The sequence below is a fragment of the Mytilus trossulus genome, chromosome 8 (genome assembly GCF_036588685.1).
Source record: "Mytilus trossulus isolate FHL-02 chromosome 8, PNRI_Mtr1.1.1.hap1, whole genome shotgun sequence".
Classification (NCBI taxonomy): domain Eukaryota; kingdom Metazoa; phylum Mollusca; class Bivalvia; order Mytilida; family Mytilidae; genus Mytilus; species Mytilus trossulus.
Genome location: NC_086380.1, coordinates 53,588,171 through 53,611,464, shown reverse-complemented (window position 1 = coordinate 53,611,464; position 23,294 = coordinate 53,588,171). Strand labels below are relative to the sequence as shown.

The following is a 23,294-nucleotide window of genomic DNA, read 5'->3' as shown; positions in this document are numbered from 1 at the left end:
CTCAAGTGAGATTAACGTACCGACAATAACCGATTTAAGTCAATCAGGAAATAAACTGTAAAACATTATCTATAATCAAAGATATAGGACAAAAGGGGATTAGTTGTCAGATACATGGGGTTTTGAAGGAAATTGCCGATTAAGATAACCCGAATCTAATTTTTTAGTATCACTCCGTTGCAGATTTAATGCTGTAGAGGGTGTACAGGGTGTGTACTTTTCGTTTGATTAGAAAATGTATGATGGGGGCAAGGGGGGGGGGGTTTGGCGGTATCATTTCTTATCATAAAATGGTTCAAAATATTTTTTCGGTTCGGATGGATTGCACTCCCCTCGGGAGTGCCCGCAAAGTGGAAAGGGATTAATATAAGTTGCAAAACTTGTTTCCCAATCCACTATAAATAAATATGTTTAAACTAAACTCCCCTCGGGGGTCTACTTCCTATGTTTCAAGATGATAGGACGTGCCTTTGGAATAGCTTGAAAATATATGAATAGTTTAGGAACACTATAAGAAATGTAAGATATTGTCAACAAACTTTTCATTATTTGTTATATGAACAGCCATGTATTTTTTATCACAGCCGAAAATCTCGCCATAAGTCAACATTTATTTTACTTTAGGAATCTGTCTAAGAGCCTTTTAATTCCACTTTTTCTTACAAACAACTCCTACCAATATGGTAAAAATGTCAAATTGTAGAGTTGATAAATAATTATTATATATACATGTATCTGTAGTACTGAATATGTTTGTAACAAGAATAGTGGTATTTTTTGTATCGTCAATTGTTTTATATATAACTTTTATGTTTATGTTATAGTGAGCTGAAAAAGATGTACACTCACTTATAGACCAAAATATTTCATGAAGTGTGACTTAAGGATGTTGTAAAGTTACTTATAGGCGAGTGACATTCAGACCTAAAAATATTTTTAATGCACCTATCTAACACACAGCTATATTATATATCATTCGAAAGGAAAACATGTGTAGATTCCATTTTTCCCGGTCGTAAAAATGAAATATGATGCAATTTTTTTTAAATTGGGGTCAAAGGTCATTCATAGAAAAATTAAAAGAAAAACACTTTTGTAGTATTGTTGTTTTATTTGAAGCAGCTGGTAATATAGCTAATTCAAATTTTACTTTGCACGATACTATGATAACGTCTCTCTGATTCTTAGTTGCATATCGTTCATGGTTTGGCGATAATTGACGTCATTTTGACGTTTTCACTCTGCCATAGGTAAAACGGTACTTTCTACAAAAACGACGTATAATAACAAATATTTGACCTTACATGTGTTAATATTTGCTATAATTGATGGTGTGCCATGCAAAATAAAAAAATGTGATGAAATATTTGTAAGTTGGACGAGTAAACGAGAGAGAAAACAACGCAATAAAGAGAGTAAAAAGTAGACGTCTTTGTCACATCAATAGTGACAATAGTCTCTTGTTTGTTAACAGCCTACAAACTGTGTCAAGATCGGAAATCACTATCTCACATGTTTAATACAACCAAAAGCAAAGTTTAAAAGTTATATGAATCACATTTTAAGTCTGTCCGTCCGTCAGTCCCCACTTGATTGCGGCCCGTGTCGAATTAAATCAGGTAACTTAAACATGTAGAAAGATATACAGTTGATCCAAAAACCAATGATCTCAAATATGAAATGCATTGCCTTGAACTATAGAACTGATATTAAACACACTTAGTTTAGAGATGTATTATGGGATGTCACGTGGTTCTTCATAAAATAAATCAGTTCATTTTAACAGTGGCATTGACATTTGAGCCGTCAAGTTTTCAAACATTGTTTGATTCGTTCTTGTTTGGTTTGTGTCCGGTCTATATATTTTCAACCTTTGAACCATGGTTTTCCCACTGGTTTTCCAAACTAAGTATGCATATACATCATATAATAGGGGATGGTCATAAACTAAAATCAGGTCACTATGATATGGATCCAATCATAATGGAGTCCTGTTCGCGACATATACATGTATAGCTGCAAATTAAGGTTTTTACATTGTCAAGGGCCTTTTATAGCCGACTATGCGGTATGGGTTTTGCTTATTGTTGAAGGCCATACGGTGACCTACAGTTGTTAATGTCTGTGTCATTTTGGTCTCTTATGGACAGCTGTCTCATTGGCAATCAGACCACATCTTTTTTTTATATTTACCAAACTACAGATACAGAAGTCGGTTTTACAAAAAAAACTGAAGACAAGGTTTATCGCAAGTAAACTGAACTATTCATGACTTGCGACCAGCTTAAGTCGTACGATTTGTTGTGAAACTGACCCCAGATGCAAAATTAGAATGCGGTGATTTACAAACTAAACTTAGGTCCCACGGTGACCCTTTTTTGACACTTGGGATAACTATACTTTACAAACACTTTAATTTCTTAACGTGTTTTTTTTTTATTACGACTGCATTTATTTTCACTCACGTTTGTGCAGTCAAAAGTTTAGCAGTTAAAAATGCAAGCATTAATGTCTTACCAGTATTCAAAACTTAGATACATATAGATTTTTATCAACTAATATAAATTTGCGGGTTATAGTTTGGCTAAACCTATAGATATTTTTTTTGTTATTCTGGAGGATATTCTGTGAATAATCTATTTCTTAAAAAGAAACGAAATAAATCTGATTTTTATGCAGTTTTCTATTTTATGATTTTTAACAATATTAAGACAGTCGAAATTCATATTTTAAAACTGAGCCTGTGAAGCATTTGCTTTACTGGAACCTTTTTTATACTTCGCTGTTACTGACATAATTCTGTGTAACAGATGTTTACAATGATTTCAGTACATGTACAAGTTCCCTAATGCATATTTTTTTCCTTCACAAGAACAAATTTATTAAGTCATGAAGAAAGTATGACGTATTAAGACCACTTTTGTCATCCGTACTCATACTTAGGTAAACCTACTGCCGTATTAGTTTGTTATGACGCCATGTCTTTGTTGGCCAGCTTTCAGACCATGTAGTTCGAATGATGATGCACTTGGTGGTAGGCGTGACACGATGGCAATCTTTTTGGTTTGAAGTCTGATGTTATGTAGATTGCTTAAACCGTCTTGATTAGACTTATACATACGTATTTTTGGTTTTGGACACTTTAGAGTTTTCTTTCAGCACCGATCTACATGTCAATATGAATTTTGTTTAACTTGTGATAGACCCGCTATCTATTGATGATTTCAAAAGCGTTAAAAAAGAGAGTTTTTTTTAGAAACACAGATAGATGATGAGCTATATAACTTGTAAGAGATTGAACTGCTGGTAAAGGTACATATATTTAATAAAAGAAACTATACATGCACAATAAACATGATGCATCGCCAACCATAATTCACACTGGTTATAGAACTCGTAAACAGCCCACAATTGTTCCATGTCTACAATACAACGAAGTGTCAGATCATCGTCGACCCTCTGACATTACTCCTCTTAAATTGTTAATCCGTATTTAGAATAAGAAGCCTGATGATATCATATTATAAGCCCGGTACCTTTGATAAGTATGATTAAAAGGACACTATGATATCTGTATACCAGAGACTAAATGCTTTGAGGTAAACAACTATAGCTTATCGTATGGCATAAAACATGAAGCAATAGCCAACACTGTATAAGCTATAAAGGTTCTAAAACAATTTTAACTAGATACCCAAAAGCTTGATTCATGCTCAAAACTACAAACAAAAGTAAAAATCATGAAAGGCAACTAACGACAACCATAATGAATAACAAATCAATGTGAAAGATATTAGGCATATGATCGCTTGTTTACGTTATACCAGTGTTTCGTCGACATAAGACTCATCGTTGACGTAATCCTATTTAAAATACAGCTTAAGTAATATATACCCTGACGTAGAACATTTATTGTATTTCAAATATCTACGAAGAATTCAAAATTGTCAACTGAATGAATAGATATCCCCATATATATTAAAGTATTTATAGCATGTCAACTGGTTCTTGACGTGGCCCTAGCACATACGCTATGCCTCCTCTAAAATAATGACCAAATTTGCACCATCGATAACTCTACCGTATGCGATAGCTAAAACGGTAGGAAATTTAAAAGGTGGACATATCTCACGTTCAAGTTCATGATAAAAATATCAGATTTGACACATTTTTGCGTACTTTTAGTTGCAAAACTAAAATGTGCATTGATCCAATTGAGAAAGAAGTATTTTTTAATAGTTATTCATAATCTCTGCTTTTTGTAAGTGCAAATTGACTAAGAACAGTAAGATATTGGTTTTCTACCAAGAAAAAAACGTTGACATGTCAGCGTCTAGGTCCTTTTAAATATTTTTTTTATACTTTGCGTAATATAAGTACCAAAAAAATTGCCTTCGTGGTTATTCATACTCTTTTTCGAAGCGTTTAAGTCCATTAACTGGAGGGAAATTAACAGAGAAAAAAACAAGTAATGAACTCTTGAATAAAACGAAGATCATTAATTTTGGTTTCGAGCCGAAATTATTTAATCAATGAAAAATAAATATGAAAATTGGCACCACGTTTTGATGTATACACACAGAATGTGGCCGGGTTAAACCTGTTAGCGGGATTCCAAATCCTCCACTAACCTTTAATGTCTGTTTTACAGATGGCGACATATAGTTTTTAACCGGAATTTTGTGACAAAAAATGTCGGTTATTGATTTGGGGATGTACGGCGGGCGGGCGGGCGGCAACCAAATGTTGTCCGTTCAATTACTCATGAACCGTTCAACCAAAGCTTTTCAAATTTTAATATGTTGTTACGGACAACAAAATGAAGGTCAACTTCAATAATGACGATTTTGACTTTTACCGTTCAGGAGTTAGGGTTGTTGAAAGATTAAAAAAAATGGCGTATTCAGTTGTGTCCGTGCATTTACTCGTGAACTGTTCAAACAAAGCTTTTCAAATTTTAATATGTTGTTACTGAAGACAAAATGGAGGTCAGTTCTATAATGTCGATTTTGACTTTTACCGTTCAGGAGTTATGGTTCTTGAATGATAAAATAATGGCGTTTCCATTCATGTTGTTGCATTTACTCATGAACCATTCAACCCAAGCTTTTCAAATTTTAATATGTTGATACTGAGTGATGACAAAATGGAGGTCAAATTTTATATTGAAGATTTTCACTTTCACCGTTCATCAGTTATGGTTCTTGTGATATTGTCAGGACACGAATAAATGTTAATAATCCGGTGTGCTGTCGTTGTGACAGCATCTTGTTAGTATAATCAGATAATACGGTAATTTCTCAGACAACAGGAGAAGAGTATATTGTACCACTAGACTAGTACAACAAGACAAAACGGCAATTACACATAAAGCAAGAAAATACGACCACTAGTTTTATAACAGGTGAAAACGACCATTACACATAAAACAAGGGGAAACAAAAAATACACAAAATATCAGAGGAATCGGTCAAAAACACATACACATGTAGAAAACGGCTACTCATACCAAACGAGAAAACTACATTTATACAATGAAAAATAATATGGTCATTACTTGTACAAGAAGAAAAACAACAATTACACATGCAACATGAGACAACGGTCATCAGACATACAACAGGGGAAAAAAAACAGCCGTTGTACATATAACAGAAGACATTGGGAATTATACATAAAACATGATACTGCGGCCATTACACAAACAAAAGGAAAAAAAATCCGTTTTAATTACACGTAAAACCGGAGAAATCGGCCTCTACACATTAAACAAGAGAATACGGCTATTAAAATACGGTAGGAGAAAACACAATAACATACGCAACAGACAAAAAAAATTAAAAATGACAATGCAATTGGAAAGAAAGGCCATTTAACATACAACAGGAGAAAACGGCTATCAAACATAAATAGGGGCATTTCAAACATAACAAATGAAAACGGGCATCACACATAACACAAGAGAAAACTGCCATTTCATATAGGAAAACGGCCATTTCATTTATACATGTAATAGAAGAAAATGGTTATAACTCATGCAACAGAAAACAAAACTTTCCACCAAAAAACCGGCTATTGCATATAAAACTAAAGAATACGGCCATTACACATACAAAAAGTGAAAACAGTCATTAGACATATTACAGGAGAAGAAAAAACGGCCATTACAAATTAAAAAGGTGAAAATGGCCATCACACATTTAAAAGGTGAAAATTGCGATTACACATAAGACTAGAGGATAAGAACATTTAACCAACAATAAGAGATAAAAGCCATCTTCTATAAAAAAAAAAGAAAAGAGAACGGTCATTACACATCCAAACAGACACAAAACTATCAACAGCCGAATACAATGTTCCATTGCAAGTCAGGAATATGACAGTTCTTGTCGATTCGTTTTTGATGTGTTTTGTCATTTGACTTTGCCATGTGATTATGGACTTTTCGATTATATCTTCCTCTGAGTTCAGTCTTTTTGTGATTTTACTTTTTACAAAAACTTAATAAAACAAAGATGAATTGACTTCGGTCTAAATTTAAGTAATTTTATTTTTACAAAAGTAGACTTCCGTTACAGATGCAAGTGTTATTTACAATGTCAGTGTTATTTAGTCCATGCTTAAAGATATCTGGTTGATTATGGAAACCAAACACAGCTTCTCCCCACGTTTCCGTTCCTATAACCAGTACAACTATTCCAAGTATATTCATCAAAAAACCAACTTTAACCTGAAATAATTACATAAGATGTATGTTTCATTATAATACGTTATTCTGATTGGCTAATTGCACATCACATGTTATTCCTTAAGCAGTTGCATGAGACAATAACATTTCATTCATGATGACACGAGGTCCCACAATAAAGTGCACAGGTGAATTTAAAAATTTAACTTCATTAAAATCATGTTTTTATAATCCTAGCTAAAAAATGTAATTATAAGTATTGAATGCTTCTTTTTGTAACTTTATAGGGTTGTAAAAGCGTTGACCGTGCGTACATTTTTAGAATGAAGAGTTCCGCGCTTCATACAAATTGTACTTCGGTTCTTAAATAAAACATTGGTATACCTCATCTTGAATATTTATAAACGTAGTTTTTTTTGTTATCATATGTACTAATTGTTTGAGACATAACCAATTAAATAAATTTTATTATGGATTTTCGGTATTTCAATGCCACTTTTAAGCACATTAAGGCCATTTCGTGGCATAGCTTTATTTGGATCATTTTGACCTATTGTGTGTCATGTGTTTGCCTGATTTGCTCACTCAATTTGTTGTAAATATACTGGAAGTTGATGCAACTGTCATACAAGTAAGAGGCTAATTAGCTTTAAAAACAGGTTTTGTACACAAGCAAATGCCTTTACCATGTGAGGAATAAGTTGTTATTTATCAGTGCAAGCGTTTGATATGACATTTGGTAAGGGACTTTCCTGTTTGAATTCAGTATTTTTGTGATTCTCCTTTTCCATTTATTTTTAGGACTAATAAATAAAATACAATTGATCTTATTGTTAAAGAAATAACATATCAACTGTATTCAGAAAAAAAAACCAATGAATTTCTGTCAGAGAAATAACCAAACAACTTTATTAGAACCAAAAATAAACTCACATTAATATTGTGATCGTTGCATAGTTGCATAAATGACCAATACAGTGTATTTGACAGATTAATTATACTAATTTTGAAATATCTTTTAGTAAAAGTACCATTATTCTACATTTCTTATACACCAAACTCAATGTAAACATAAGTAATTTAATTTTGAATGTAACCCGTCTTCTGATTGTCTGACTTCGTTTTGCTTATCAGCTCATATAAATAACTTTGTCTGGTGATTTGACGTCATCAATATGTTTGTCATTATTTACCTCAGTTTCAAATGGGTTATTCAGTGTGCACATCATTGACAGAAAACATATTACAGTCATTCCTTAAATCAATCTACTATCTAGTACACATATACTAAATCGTATACAACAATTCTTACCATGTCTATAACTTTCAGGTATCCATAGGCAAACACCACAGCATTTGGCGGTGTTGCCACGGGTAACATAAAAGCAAACGATGTCGCAATGGCTGCCGGAAACATGAAGTACAGAGGATTAACTTCTAGTTGTAAAGACTACAAATATATAATAAATACTTGTAAATATAAGTGTTACCGTATAACCCAATTTAACGTTAGACTCGGACGATTTATTGATTGATCTCAATAAAGCACTTGAATTTTTAAAATTTTCACGTAGTTTTTTTTTATGTGTATGTGTACATCTGTGTTTTAATTCAGTTGATGTTTTACAATGAGCATGAATGAGTTCTTAAACGTTGTTTAAGAAATAATTCATGGAAGCCATAGATTATTGGTAATTTACACATGGCTTGGGCTGTGATATTCGAATTTTATCATGAGCGTAAGAAATAATTCATGAAAGCCATAGATTATTGGTAATTTACACATGGCCTGGGCCGTGATATTCGAATATCACGGCCCAGGCCATGTGTAAATTACCAATAATCTATGGCTTTCATGAATTATTTCGATTCTAATAGCACAAATACAATCATTAAAAAAACTGAAGCGAGAGCTGTGTGTGTGGCTGTTCTGTTTTACTCCCTGTAAGAAATAGCTCAAACATTATAATAAATAGATCCGTAGCTTGCATGGATTATTTCGTGAACAACCGCCAAAATGAAAATATGTTTCATTCTCAAAACCAACAATTGTCATTTTGATTTATATGTTTTTCTCGTAAGTTACCGTCAAATCCAAAGTTGACCCCTTCAGCGTAACTAAGGAGCCGCCATGTTGACTTGCTGAAATCAGTTAATATGCGAATAATGCAATAGAATAGAAAATCAAACAAAACCTACCTTAATAATCAATTTTTATACAAAAGTAAACAACATTTCAATGGTTCACGTAACAGAAAACTTTCAACTCCAGCGTTTTCATGTTTTGGAGTGACATAAATGCGCCAAAAACAATAGACTATCGCGGAATTTTATTTTAGTTTTATTTTGTTGGTTTCTCCGAGGTCTTGTGCATTATTTCGTTTTATTATGCATCCGAATAAGAAAATGATTTTTTTTCTTTTTTAATCGCAATTTTTAAAACAATTAAATCGGCAAAGGGTTTGCAAATAGGTTTCAATACATGTGAATTTACGTGGGAAGTATATTGTTACAGCCATTATTATTTTTACCACGGAGTCTGCGCTAAGTATAGATATATCGAGAATTTTATCACAGTGTTGTTTACAAAGCGAAAGAAGCACGTCATATTGAAATATTGATTATTGCATACGCGTAGCTAAAATATTTAAACATTTTTTGTGTTTGTCTGGATATACATGTATCATGATCTTTCTTTTCATTCAAGTTTACAGTAATTCTTTTACATTACACGTTCGTCGAAGAAAAGACCACATTCTAGTTTCTAACAAAATATAATTGACTTGCAGGAACTCCAAATGGAACCATGTTTCATCATCTGGATGCGTCTATTTCCTAAAACATGCACAAGAGTGCTTCTAAAATAACATAAAAAAATACACTTACTAGTTCAGCCAAAATCGGCATCAGGAGTGTGCACATTGCAACATTGCTTGTGACCTCTGTCGCTGCCGCTACGATAATACACAATATCATATTCACAATCCATGGGTCAAGGGGTTTTAACACAGCCAATTGCGTTCCTAGCCATTTGGATAACCCATATTCCTACAAAAAATAGCATCGTATATAAACATATAATATTGTCACATCATATTCGAAAACAATAAGGAACTCTGTTATTTGAAAGGTTGGCATTATTAGTTCTTAAATTATTGTCTGCTGGTTTAATACAATATTTCAGAATATAACTTTTACTCTACAGGAAAAACTAATGTTTCTTTCATAACGATCGTTTAAAATTTGACAAAAATGTTGGAAAGTGAAAATATACCATCATGACCATGATATAAACTTTACTTTACCTATATCGATGGTTATTTCGTTTGATAGGAAAACAAGATAGACCGTGTAAATCGGCAACTGTAGGCAACACATTCTCAAAGTAAAATTTAACCAGTAAATCGAATCGTGTCATCAATTTAAACGAAGACAAATTAGCGTATAAGATCAATAAGCGTTATGTTCCTGCTCGGTTAAAAATGTCCCTTTTCTTATTTTATCGATAAAATATCCATTGCATCATATTGTAAACTTTTTTAGATAATTGTAAAATATCGTTGATCATCTCAAGGAGAAAGCTGAGAAAGTAAATTATCAGTCAGTAAGATAAAAACAAGTAGTACAATACAGAATATTACTTGTTCTAAAGACATTAACATACCTGATATGATAAGTGCTAATTGTCAGTAATAACCTATCGTTATTTTGTAAACATTGCATGTTAAACATGGTAAAACCAAGTAAGTAATAAAAACATTTGAATAAGTACCTGACTAACGAAAGCAAGAGCAAATCCTCCGCCTAACAATATAACCACACCCCATGGTAACTTCTTCTCTACTATCTTCCACGTAAGCAGAGGAGGTATAGGTCCTGTTTTGAAAAAAAAACACAAACGCAAATATGTTAACTCTTAGTGATTCGTGCATAAATGAAATTTCTACATAAGAAAATGCCTGTACCAATGCAAGTCAGGAATATGACAGTTGTTATTCATTCGTTTGATATGTTTCAGCTTTTGATTTTACCATTTGATTAGGTTTTATATCTAGAAATTGGCTTGTATGGTTGGTTGGAAACAAACATTTACGACAAAAGAGATGATTTAAGATTCCAAATTGTGACTCTGTTATTTTTAAACCGAGAGTTCCGAATTGTGAAGTTGAAATCATTACTTCGTAAATTTCACGGACGCCATCAAGATTTGGTTGATTGTTATGGAATATCCGTTATACTAATGATATCGGATATGTTCATTTAATATGTCGCAATACAATACCGTTCCCTTTTCACGAACATGACCTACCGAATGAGACTATTTACCGGCTTTGGAATAACATAAGGAACACGACGGGTGGCAGATGTTGAACAATATATACTTACCCTTGCAGAGCACCTGAACTTACCCTTGTTTTTTGTCTAGTTTGTGTTGTTCTTGTACCCCTAGTTGTGACACTTGATTACGCATCGATGTCAATGTAAAGGAATTTCATGCGACTGTCTTTCAAATGAGAGGTTTAGCGCTAAACAACTAGATTCATTCCACCATTTTCTACATTTGAAAATGCCTGTACTAAGTCAGGAATATGACAGATGTTATCCATTCGTTTCATTTTATTTTGCCATATGATTGATTTGGGACTTTCTGTTTTACATTTTTTTGGAGATAAGTATTTTTTCGAATACAGTCAAACTAGCATCAACAGTTATCATATGCTATCTATCTTTCCAATCTTACCAAGTGTGTAGTAGGGTTTGTTCTACTCAGTAGTAAGTTGTATATGCATTGTTTGTGGACTGTTATCTGTTTGTTTACTCTTTTCTATTTTGGTAATAAATAGGTCTGTATATCTATGACGACGGTCTGTAAATACCCTCATTAATACATTTTCATTTTGTTAAAACTGTAGACAAATTCGATTCACAACGGAATCAGTTCTTATATTTCTGATTTAAAGAGGACATTGAGATTCTAACTAACAGATCTGTTATTTGAACCAACCACAACAAACATTGCTTTAACTTATAATATTGAACGCAGAAGTAATTTTACGATCTTATTATTTTATATTCTAGTAGACAACACTAGTCTTCATACATGTCATAATACAGATTTATTAATACTAACCTTTTTCGGAAAACTTTCTGATTCTAGATGGAAATATAAACAAACTACAGGATAACAATATAGCTGGTGTAGAGTTTGAAACTGTTCTGAAATATTAACAAACTACATGATAATAATATAGCTGGAGTAGAGTTTGAAACTGTTCTGAAAAATTATGATATCAGCTTTAAATAGATATTGTATTCATTATAGCCACAGATATAACATTGATAATATATATAAACACCGCTTATACTTCACTGAGAAACCGAACATCGTAGTAGACTTTTAAAAATATATACAGTTTTACGAACTCTGATAAAATATTGATATTTTGTGATGTGGTTAACCTCCAATGAAAAAATAACCTTAACTTTGTCAGTGTAAAGAGTTCATAGTTTGAAAAATTAGATTCTGCATATGATGTTCCTGTGATGAAGATCAGAAATTTTAGACCACAACTAGAATATTCTAAATTTAAATAAAGACAAATATTTAACCTTGCATCGTTGTCTATGGACGTCCTTTTCTGACATGAGTTTTGGTGTAACACCTCTAGTTCAGGCCCGGCAGAAAGAAGTACATATTTAACACAAATTAGTTCCTACGCATGAATTTAACTTTCACAATATGTAGAATATTTATGTATTGTTGGTATCAAATGAAAGCTGAAGGAAAAGTGATCATTGATCACTTTTTGACGTATACTTTTGAAGAATAAAAAAACTGCACCACAGTTTAACAAGAGGGTACATCTTGTCTGTTTTTCAGATCTGAAGTACTGGTAAGTTCCGGTCACCAGTTCTTTCTTATATGTCATTAAAGGTACAATACTGTATGTTGATTTTTACAGTACATGACACCATAAAGTGTTGCTTTGAAATGCAATGATTGCCACTTTATTTGAACGTAAAAGATGTGTGCCTGCTTAAAACGGAGGTATAAGCATAGAAAGCAATTGAACAAGTGTCGGGGAGTGTACTTCTTATTACTTTTTTTTACAGGTAAAGCCTAAGGTTTCATATTTCTATACCCTTGTAAGTTAATGGGGTTAAGATCGAAAGCAAATATACCCGAAATTTAAAGATCAAGCTTTTTGTATTGATAACATATAGCATATTTTTTAACTTACTTTGGTGGAAATATATTATGCCATCCACCTCCATCCCCTATATCTATTGTTATCCACAATAATGCCAGGAGAACAAAGTGACCAATTACGGCGGCTTGGGCAAAGCTAAAACAAAATGTCTATCATTGTCCATATCAATGCCAGGAGAAAAGTGGCCAATTACGGCGGCCTGAGCAAAGCTAAAACAAAATGTCTATAATCATCCATAACAATGCCAGGAGAACAAAGTGACCAATAACGGCGGCCTGAGCAAAGCTAAAACAAAATGTCTATCTTATCCGTAACAATGCCAGGAGAACAAAGTGACCAATTACGGCGACCTGAGCAAAGCTAAAACAAAATGTCTATTGTTGTCCATTTAAATGCCAGGAGAACAAAGTGAACAATAACGGCAACCTGAGCAAAGCTAAAACAAAATGTATATCATTATCCATAACAATGCCAGGAGAACAAAGTGACAAATAACGTCGACCTGAGAAAAACTAAAACAAAATGTCTATCAGTATCCATAAGAATGCCAGGAGAACAAAGTGATCAATTACGGCGGCTTGGGCAAAGCTAAAACAAAATGTCTATCATTGTCCATATCAATGCCAGGAGAAAAGTGGCCAATTACGGCGGCCTGAGCAAAGCTAAAACAAAATGTCTAGTGTAATCCATAACAATGCCAGGAGAATAAAGTGACCGATTACGGCGGCCTTTAGCAAAGCTAAAACAAAATGTCTATTGTTATCCGTAACACTACCAGGAGAACAAAGTGACCAATTACGACGGCCGGAGCAAAGCTTAAACAAAATGTATGTTGTTATCCATAACAACGCCAGGAGAACAAAGTGACAAATTACGGCGGCCAGAGGAAAGCTTAAACAAAATGTCTAGTGTTATCCATAACAATTCCAGGAGAAAAAAGTTACCAATTACGGCGGCCTGAGCATAGCTAAATCAAATAACTGTTGTTACCCATAACAATGCCAGGAGAACAAAATGACCAATTACGTCAGCCTGGGTAAAGCTAAAACAAAATGTCTAGTGTTATCCATAACAATGCCAGGAGAACAAAGTGACACATGACCGTGGTCTGAGCAGAGCTAAAACCAAATGTCTATTATTATCCATAACAATGCTAGGAGAACAAAGTGACCAATTACGACGGCCGTGGCAAAACTAAAACAAAATATCTTTTGTTATCCAAAATAATACCAGAAGGCCAAAGTGACCAATTACGTCGGCCTGAGTTCTTTATTGGTACTTAAAATTGCCTAGTTTTTAAAAGTGCAAATGAAACAGTGAATGCAGCTAAAATATTAACGTTGAATCCATTAATTCAATGATTTTTATTTTGTAGTCTGCAGACCGCTTGATTAATTTTGTTTAGTTGCTTTTAGTTACTTCGAGTACTCGGGACGGTGTGATTTAAGTCTTTTGATATTTATTCTTTGTCTTGTGGCAATTCTTTTTTAATTGATTTTCACAGTTTAAACGATTTGTTTCTGTACGTTACGCCACTGTCCCATGTTAGGGAATGGTTTAACGATCGACAAAGTTTAACCCCTCCGATGTCTTTATTTGCCTTATCATTACTATCTTTCATATTGTTTTTTTTCGTTTATTTTTGTATAAATGAATCGACTGTTGATTTCCTCGTTAGATATTTTCTTCATTTAAGTTTGCTAAGTCAGGATATATCTGGTGGTCTCTTGTTTCATTAGCAACCTTACTACATTTACTTTTTCATGAAAGCCCACAAAATGTACTAAGGAATTTGCTGTATTTATGCGTATTATTAAGCTCAGTTACAAACTTAAATGAAACATTCTCACACTAGTACATGTTTACCGATCCCCTATGGATCTGTAATGGATAAGAGGCGAATCCTCATTTGGGATTCATTGTACACGGAACTTGTCCTTCCAAAGTCTGTAATTAAATGTTTTATGAAATCAAGTAACAACAACAGAGGACTTGACGTCATTATAGCTTCATGAAATCTAGGACCTCTACGTGATCACCAATTAGCGGCCTTGAACAAAGTACCTTATCAAGTCAGGAATGTGACGTTTGTTTTTATCCGTACCGTTTGGTGATAGTATTTTATGTTTAGTAAGTATCATACAAATCCAAAATCTTTGAAAATGAAGAGTTTGTCAACGTTCGTTTTTTTCTTCTTATAAATATTTCAGCTAATGCAAAATCTTACTCTATTGGACCTAGACTGGCATATTCTTTTCTCAAAAGCGACTTGATTCTTGACCTAGACTCCGCATTTCCGGAACAGAACTGCAAACAACCTCTTCAATTACAATAAAAACAAGTATGTATTTACATTTCTGGAGGTCTGACAACCCAAAAACACAGTCTTTCGAAAATAATTTTAAAATCGATTCTCCCTAGATTTAACTTTGAAACTTTTTACCACATATAACGCCATTGTTTAAAAAAATAACTCAATTCAGAGACCGTTATCGATTCTCTTATTATATATTTTCGCGCAAGCTCAATTGACTTACTGCCCACGAAATTAAAAACAAACTATTTGCGTTAACCAATAGCCAATTGTACCGCGATTTCACGGTCATCTTCTACTAACAGATCAGATATAGGTAAATGTGTTTTTGAAATTGAATTTAAGAAATACACCTTGACAACAATGATATATACTAGACCGTCTGTGAACATATGAGGTGTCTATGTTTTTGTACCCAAACGACAATTAAACATTAAAAGACTTGGAATCATAGAAATTATTTTCGTATGATTTATCTTTCTTCAAAAGACAGTGTCACTTTTCTTTGATGAAAGCAATATAAATATAACATTCAATATTGTATATTCCTTACTTTCCTAAGAAGTAAAACTGAAGCCATAGCCAAGATAACAGTAACATGATAGCAGATATTGGTAAACCAAATGCAAACCACGAGGAAAAGGTAACCGGCGATTCTCCTCCGTATTTCTCAAATATGCTGAAAGGAGTAAAACATATTGCTATCTTAAGTATTTATTATGTGAATGAAGTGATAATGTTTATTTTGTTGTTCGGTTGCATAGTTTGCATGGGTTGCTGCTCACAAGGAAGCTATGAAATCATGAGTTACAAATGGTCAAGTTGAATTCATCCCTTCGTACATTTTACGGACGCCATCACGAGTTGGTTTACCGTTATGAAAGAACCGTTTCATAAATGATACCGGATATGTCAATAACGTAGTAACTACAATCCTCTTCCCTTTTATGAATGTGACCTACCGAATTAGACTATTTACCGGATGTGTTATCACATAAGCAACACGACGGGTGCCACATGTGAAGCAGGATCTGCTTTCCTTTCCGGAAACCTGAGATCACCCCTAGTTTTTGGTGGGGTTGATGTTGCTTATTCTTTAGTTGTCTATGTTGTGTCATGTGTACTATTGTTTGTCTGTTTGTCTTTTTCAATTTTAGTCATGGCACACAAAATACGATTTTTTTTTATCATCGATGTTATCAATGGTAAAATGGTAACACCAACTTCTAGGGACCTATATAACATGTATAGCAATAGTGGTCTGTTGCAATAACTTTAAACTAGAGACAACAGAGACTATTGTATTTTCAAATCTGATATGTTAGACTGTTTAAATATAGAGTTATATCTAAAATCTTTAATCAAGTATATTTAAACAACATTATGGGGCTAGACATTACCAATCGCTATTAAACTTATTGCAAATTATACGAATCTACATTCTAAATTACAAAATTTAATGTAAATGGTAAACTAACATATCACTTTGTCCTTTGAAAACAACATTAGGACCAGTTCCGGTCAAGCTCCCAAGGCCACCACAGTTTGCGGCATGTGCTATACAGATTGACATCATTTTACATATTTCGAGATGTTCTTTGCTTTCATGTTGATTCATGTTGTCTCCAGGATCAGCCTTGTAATTTGAAGTTCTGAAAATAAATAGAAAAATAATAAAAAAATATAAAAAAAGTATTATCAAGTAATTGTAATTGAAACACTTTCAAGCAAAAAAGGAAAACACAACAAGTAATTCAGAATATTTAAAAAAAGGAAAAATAAAGAGATTGTAGTCACCAGTCACGAAGTGTTTGGCAGACATTTATTCATTACTATGAGTTTGTGTTGCTGGGCAATGACTGTTCTGAATATGTTTCATACAAACAAAAGAGGCAGGTATTCTGCGGATCTTTTTCAAGTATGACAATAATATGAAAAATATACATGTAGCAAACAATTGTAAACATTTAATCAGAACTGTTTCCAATGTATACATGAATGAATATACAAGATTTCCCATACTTATCTGCTTTCTCTATATCGGTACTTGTAGGTTGACCATTTTCTTTGATGACACCATTAACTTCTATATCTTCTAGCTTAAGTGCATCGTTATCATAAACTGTAAACAGATATTATTTGATTAGAAATCTTTCAATCTAAAATTAATTATATTATTAATCTTTAGTTTTCTATGTTGTATCATGGGTACTGTTGTTTGTCTGTGTGTCTTTTTCATTTTTAGCCATGGCGTTGTCAGTTTATTTTAGATTTATGAGTTTGACTGTCCCTTTTGTATCTTTCGTCCATCTCCTCTATCAATTTAGAATTATAATATCTGTTACGATGAACGTATACCTAGTTTCATCTATCAGTCAAATACATGATTCATTCAAAACATATTTTAATTAAATGTAGCAACACGAATAAGTATTAATGTTAAAATGAAACGGGTGATGCAAGGGAGTCATGTAAAAAGTAAAATCCCAAACATACTAAACTCCGAGAAAAATTCAAAACGAAAGGCCTTGATCAAATGGCAAAATTATAAACTTAATCACATCAAATGAATGGTGAACTACTGTCATATTCCTGACTTGGAAGAGGTATTTTCTGACGTAGAAAACTTATCAGTCGAAGAATAAGTGCAAATGTCAGGTCAAAATAACAAACACTTCGGACAGTAAAAATAAAACACAGCACACTGCAATGACTGCATAGAATCTAATCGAGCAACACAAATTATAAACACATGGTGATCGTAGGTTCCCATTGAAAGGTAGGCTAATCCTGTCAATCTAGTGATAAATGATTATGTTATGTTCAATAAATGATCATACCGACTCTATACTCATGCCTTTCATACCAATGTGTATGGGATTACAAATGTTCGTGTTACGCTAGTTTGAAATCGAGAAAAATATTCTTGAATGCATTTTCAACCTAGAATCTTTAAGAGAGCCAAAAGGTATAAAGAAAAGTTGAAAATAAACTGTCAATTTTAACTTTATCCAAATGACCATTAATTTTAAAAGAAATCCATTAGATAAAGAATGAGCTTCAAGTTAACGTCGCCTGATAATTAGGAATACTGTTAGCTGTAAAAGTTATAAAAACTACTCAATAACACACAACGTGCAACATTCTTCACGAAAAAAACAGCCCTACACATATGTATAATCAAAATTCTACCTTCCGTTGCAATGTCTTCGTCGGGGACGTTTGCTTCCTTTAGCTGTACCAGTATGGCGTTTGTTATAGGAATCATCATGGCTGTTGTTGCTGTATTACTGATCCACATGGATAATAACCAAGTGGGTAACATCAGTCCAAGCATCAACCTTCAAATATTGTAGTATGTTTAGTATGTAATCACCAGGGATGAATAATTAACCATTAAGTGAATCAATGTTCCCTTATAATGTATGCTATGTATGTGTGTACGTGCTGAACGCGTTTCTTTAAGTTAGTGTTGTATTAGTTAAACTCATCATAGATACCAAAATTAAATTTGGCAGTCGAGCGCCTCGTACAAAGACCCATCAGCGACGCTCGAATCGAAAAAAAAGAGCCTAACTAAGTACGAACTTGAAGATCACTGGGGACCAAAATTAACAAATATTTCTTCGTTAAGTATAAGAGAGCTATCATCAATTCTTCAATTAGACAAAGATCAAAGATATTGATTGTAGAAAGAAAAACCAAATACTGTTTTCGAGTGCAAAGTATACATATGGTTAGAACTGTGTTATTAAGACAAACGCTAATCGAACACATAATTTATTTTAAACATTTTAAATGGAATTGAATAAATGTATTTATTTTATATTCTTTTACAGGTATTCTGGGAAACATAATACCGTGCAAAAAAAATGAAATAACTTAGTCTAGTAATTTTAAACAGACTTAAATAACACCCGGTCCGTTAGTTTTCTCGTTTGAATTGTTGTCCATCGTCATGTCGGGCCCTTAATAGCGTACTATGCGATATAGGCTTTGCACATTGTTGAAGGCCGTACGAGGTACCTATAGTTGTTAATTTCTGTATCATTTTGATCTCTCATTGGAAATCATACCTTATCTCTTTTTTTTATTTCAATTCTAACAACTTCAATGTCTCATCAATTACAAAAAATCAACTACCAGTACAAATTACATCATTTTTTTCATACCAACGAGTCTCAGTTCCAACAAGCATTAGAACAGCCAAGGCCAATCGTTTGTGTATATTCCAATGTTCAATAGCTACGGCAATGATGAGTCCACCAAGAAATAACATGGATGTATCCTAAAACAGAACTCACACTACATGTTAATGACGTCATTACACGAATCAACTAGTCTAAGGAACACGGCTAAGTGTTTGCCATAGTTTTAAAATGTTGCACATAAAAGCACAAAGAAGCTCAAAAAAGAAAATATAAAATTAAACCACATGCATTACTATTTAAATAAGTACTGCAACATTCTGAAGTAGCATAGAAGCTAGAAAAAGCCCTGTGATTAGGTTTGATACCGGAAGCATGCTTATGAAGTCACATAGTGTCGAGAACAAAAAAAAATAATATCTTTTATGCGGAATTCTCTTACATGAAACTTTTACACTGAAACAATGATTGAAATCTTATAATAAACTTTAAGTTGTTTGCATTAGAAAAGAGATGGCTGCATTGTATTTGAAGCTTTGATAACGTCCCTCGGTAGTTCTACTGTTTGCAAATACCCGTTTACCTGTCTCCGCTGCGCGTTGCACGGTACACCAATATAACTTGACTGTCCCTTTGGTGTCTTTCGTCCCTCTTTTTTTTTGCAACAGTTAGACTAACGATGGACGTCTGCAAAGCTTCAAGTTCAATACAGGTATCTCTTAAGTAAAAAAATATGATGATTGTTTGTTATTACATTTGAATGCTTAATGTGAATTGTAATGTTTAAATAATTATTTGTTCCCTCTTAAACTATATACATCTCATACTTAAAATAGTACTTGAGTGTATTGGAAAATACCTATATAATAACTGTAGAAATAACTTACACTCAAATAATGTGAAGAAACTTCTTTTGCACTCCCAAGTCCAACTAATGGTGTCAGAATTATAGGCAATAGTGACGTCACTGCAATAGGCAACGCTTCGGTGATCCAGTATATTGCCATTATAAACACTATGTAAGCACATTTTGATTCCTAGAATGACAAATGAATATAAAACCTGAATTTAATACAAGAAACAGAATTAGGACTATATTTGACAATCTAATAAATTGCTAACATTTTTCGGAAAACTTGTAACATTAAATCCAAACTTAAGTCGATTGATGATGCTTTCTACAAGAACTGTCTTAAAATGATTTGATTTATATTACAGAAGAAATGATATAAGAACGTATAGAGAATACTTATATTTGTGTGCAGTATATAATTAAACCACGGAAAAATTGTAAATTATATTTGTTATAATTGATTGTTTGTAATACTGATATGAGGCATCATCGTAAAGAGGATAATGGTGATAACTTTTAAGTCTATATTCGAGTTCAAGAGGTCAAAAGCGGCCTCATCATTGCCATATCAACGAGAGGTTCCGCTACATGTAGCTATAAAACCGGGTTCAACACATATTTTAATCTTCTTGTCTTTTTACAAACGAGGAACTTGCTAGTTGTCATCAGACTGTCCGTTTTTATGTATGTTGACGTTTGCTTTTGTTGAATATCTGCTTTTTCATTCCGAGTGCGCCCCACACAAACGCAGTATAGATATTTTGGCAACACCAGCAGGCATGGTTGCGCTGACATGTTAATCGTTACGTGTATGTATATATTTGCCGATTAAGTTTCCATAAAGGCTTTTTCATTCAATCTTAGAACTGGCGCTTTTTGGTTATATGACCAACAGAATACGTTAAATCTTAGATGAATAAATGGAAGATAATGCATCACTTATCATTATGATGTCATGTATAATGATAGCAATACATACCCAGGTTGTCTTGATATAATAATGTTATCTAGACTATATGTTTTAAGAAACAAGTGTTGCTAGCCATTAAGTTGTCTTTAATTGTTTACGTATTCATCCCTCAATTTGTAATGTAGAATTTACACATCTTCAGAATTAGGTATATATATTATGTAAATGTAACACCAGTATTTGACCTGTGTGTGTTTAGATAAATGTAAAAGTGTCTGTTTATAAGTGATAGTATATTGTATTGCCCTTATCCCGACTTTTGTTAAATAATGTCAATAATAAGACAAATTGAAATGCCCTAAAGCATTTTCTGATGTTCAAACGCATATGTTTTGCATAATTATATTTGCATATGCCAGAAAAATTGCGAAATCAATTCAATAGAACTTTTGTTTGCATTGATGATAACGCAAACGGTTCCCTTTTGTTTTGGGTACCAGATACGTATTTGGACAAATAATGTATGGTCAGTGATGTTAGAGACCCTGTTGTTTTAAAATACAAAGCTTATTGAAAAGATAAAAGCTATAACCTAACAGGACAAACTTAATATATCCGAAGCCGGGAAGGAAATCAGATCTTTGCATGAGGGAGATATATTTCTTAATTTAAGATTGACCAGTGACACTGAAATTAAAAGTGTGTAAAAGCAATTATAATAACACAAATCCGAATTAGCATGCAAGTACTGGAGTACTGGCCACTTGGGTGTTCATACCCTCTTGAATGATCAGGTTCTTTTTTATAATTTGTAGATGAGTTGATTAAAAAGAGAGTCTTCAATTTATCCGTGTCATTTTATATAGATATAGGAAGATGTGGTATGAGTGCCAATGAGACAATTCTCCATCAAAAAAACAATTTATAAAAGAAAATCAAACAGTTAATTTATAAAAAAAAAACCATATAATTGAAAGTCATGTAAATAACGAAGTCGACCTGGGAATATTTGTATCGGGAAGAAAACGTCCACCAGCAGTGACATCGATCCAGTGGTTTTAATAGGTATCATGCTTATAATGTGACATGCCAGACGCAAGTTATGTCTACACAAGACTCAGCAGAGACGCTGATATCAAAATGGTGCGGACTTACAACAAATCCATTGGTAAATAAACAAACTTTCCATATATCATGTATATTGATTGAACGATTGACTATCAATACCAATTTAACAAAAAATTAGTTCTGAAAGATAATTATAAATTCTGTCACGAAAAACAAAGTTTAAATTTTTATATTGTTAATATTTCTCTTAAAACAGCGGAAAAAAAGACTATACATGAATAAAAACATTACCTGTGTTCCAACAACTAATGGTAACGGCAACAAAAGGACTGGTGTGAAAACAACAACAAGTATATTAAATACACGTGAAATATCCTTAGAAATCTTCATAGTATATGATAGTGCATCAGGTCGTACATAAAAAGAGACAGTAGATATTGCAAGATCAACATACACGTAAATTATGGCAGTTCTTATATGTATTTAAAAGATAACACCACACTATGGATACTTTAAAGTAGATAACTCGGGTTATAAATTTAAAAGTTTTTATCACGTAAATGACATAACATAAATAGAAAGGAGAACAAGGCCCGACATGAAGGCATCTGAAAAAAAGATTAAAAACACATTATGACGAAATCTAATTAAAATAGCTATAATGTCACAAATATGTATTGGAGACTATATTTAAAGATATTTATAGTAAAAACAGTATACATGGTATCCGTAAGTTCCAAGTATCTCCAGTCTGTTTTTAGTGATTCATGGAGCTCAGTCTTTAGTTTTAAATATAGTGTATAAACATATAACCATTTTCAGTGTCTTTTCGACAAACGAGTTTTAATTACCCTTTTGTGTCTTTCGATTCTCTTTCAATGTAGTATACGGGATTGTTTTAATTACTGTTTATCCCGTGTTTAGTGTTTTAGAATTTTAATAAAACTTATAAAACAAATAGGTAAAAATTTCCCGATCACATGAAGTAAAATATCATCAAAGGTTTATGATATGATTTACTAGTTTTCTCTACATTATGCTCAGCAGGGAGTTCAAATTAAAATAAAACAATATACTGTAAACCAACTTACTTTCGCGAGC

The 23,294-nt window shown here is 32.9% G+C and overlaps 1 protein-coding gene across 1 annotated transcript; it reads right to left on the bottom strand.

Annotated features, from left to right (window-relative positions):
• Positions 1 to 6,553: 6,553 nt before the first annotated feature.
• On the bottom strand, positions 6,554 to 22,660 carry LOC134727760 (Na(+)/citrate cotransporter-like). Its single transcript, XM_063592147.1, has 14 exons — positions 22,485 to 22,660; positions 20,250 to 20,399; positions 19,387 to 19,502; positions 18,407 to 18,555; positions 17,237 to 17,336; positions 16,693 to 16,866; positions 15,768 to 15,893; positions 15,128 to 15,220; positions 12,931 to 13,035; positions 11,820 to 11,905; positions 10,461 to 10,564; positions 9,575 to 9,736; positions 8,001 to 8,138; positions 6,554 to 6,730 (listed from the first exon to the last, which is right to left on the bottom strand). The coding sequence occupies exons 1-14, from the start codon at positions 22,581 to 22,583 to the stop codon at positions 6,554 to 6,556; spliced, it is 1,779 nt and encodes a 592-aa protein (XP_063448217.1). The 5' UTR covers positions 22,584 to 22,660.
• Positions 22,661 to 23,294: the final 634 nt, after the last annotated feature.

Bases quoted from the DNA above. Each gene is read 5' to 3' on its own strand.
- LOC134727760 (XM_063592147.1), bottom strand. From the start codon at position 22,583: ATGAAGATTTCTAAGGATATTTCACGTGTATTTAATATACTTGTTGTT. The intron at 13,036-15,127 runs GTAAGATTTTGC...ATTTTGTTTTAG, and splicing joins GCCAGTCTAGGTCCAATAGA to CTTTGCCCAAGCCGCCGTAA. The intron at 6,731-8,000 runs GTAAGAATTGTT...TAATTATTTCAG, and splicing joins ACCTGAAAGTTATAGACATG to GTTAAAGTTGGTTTTTTGAT.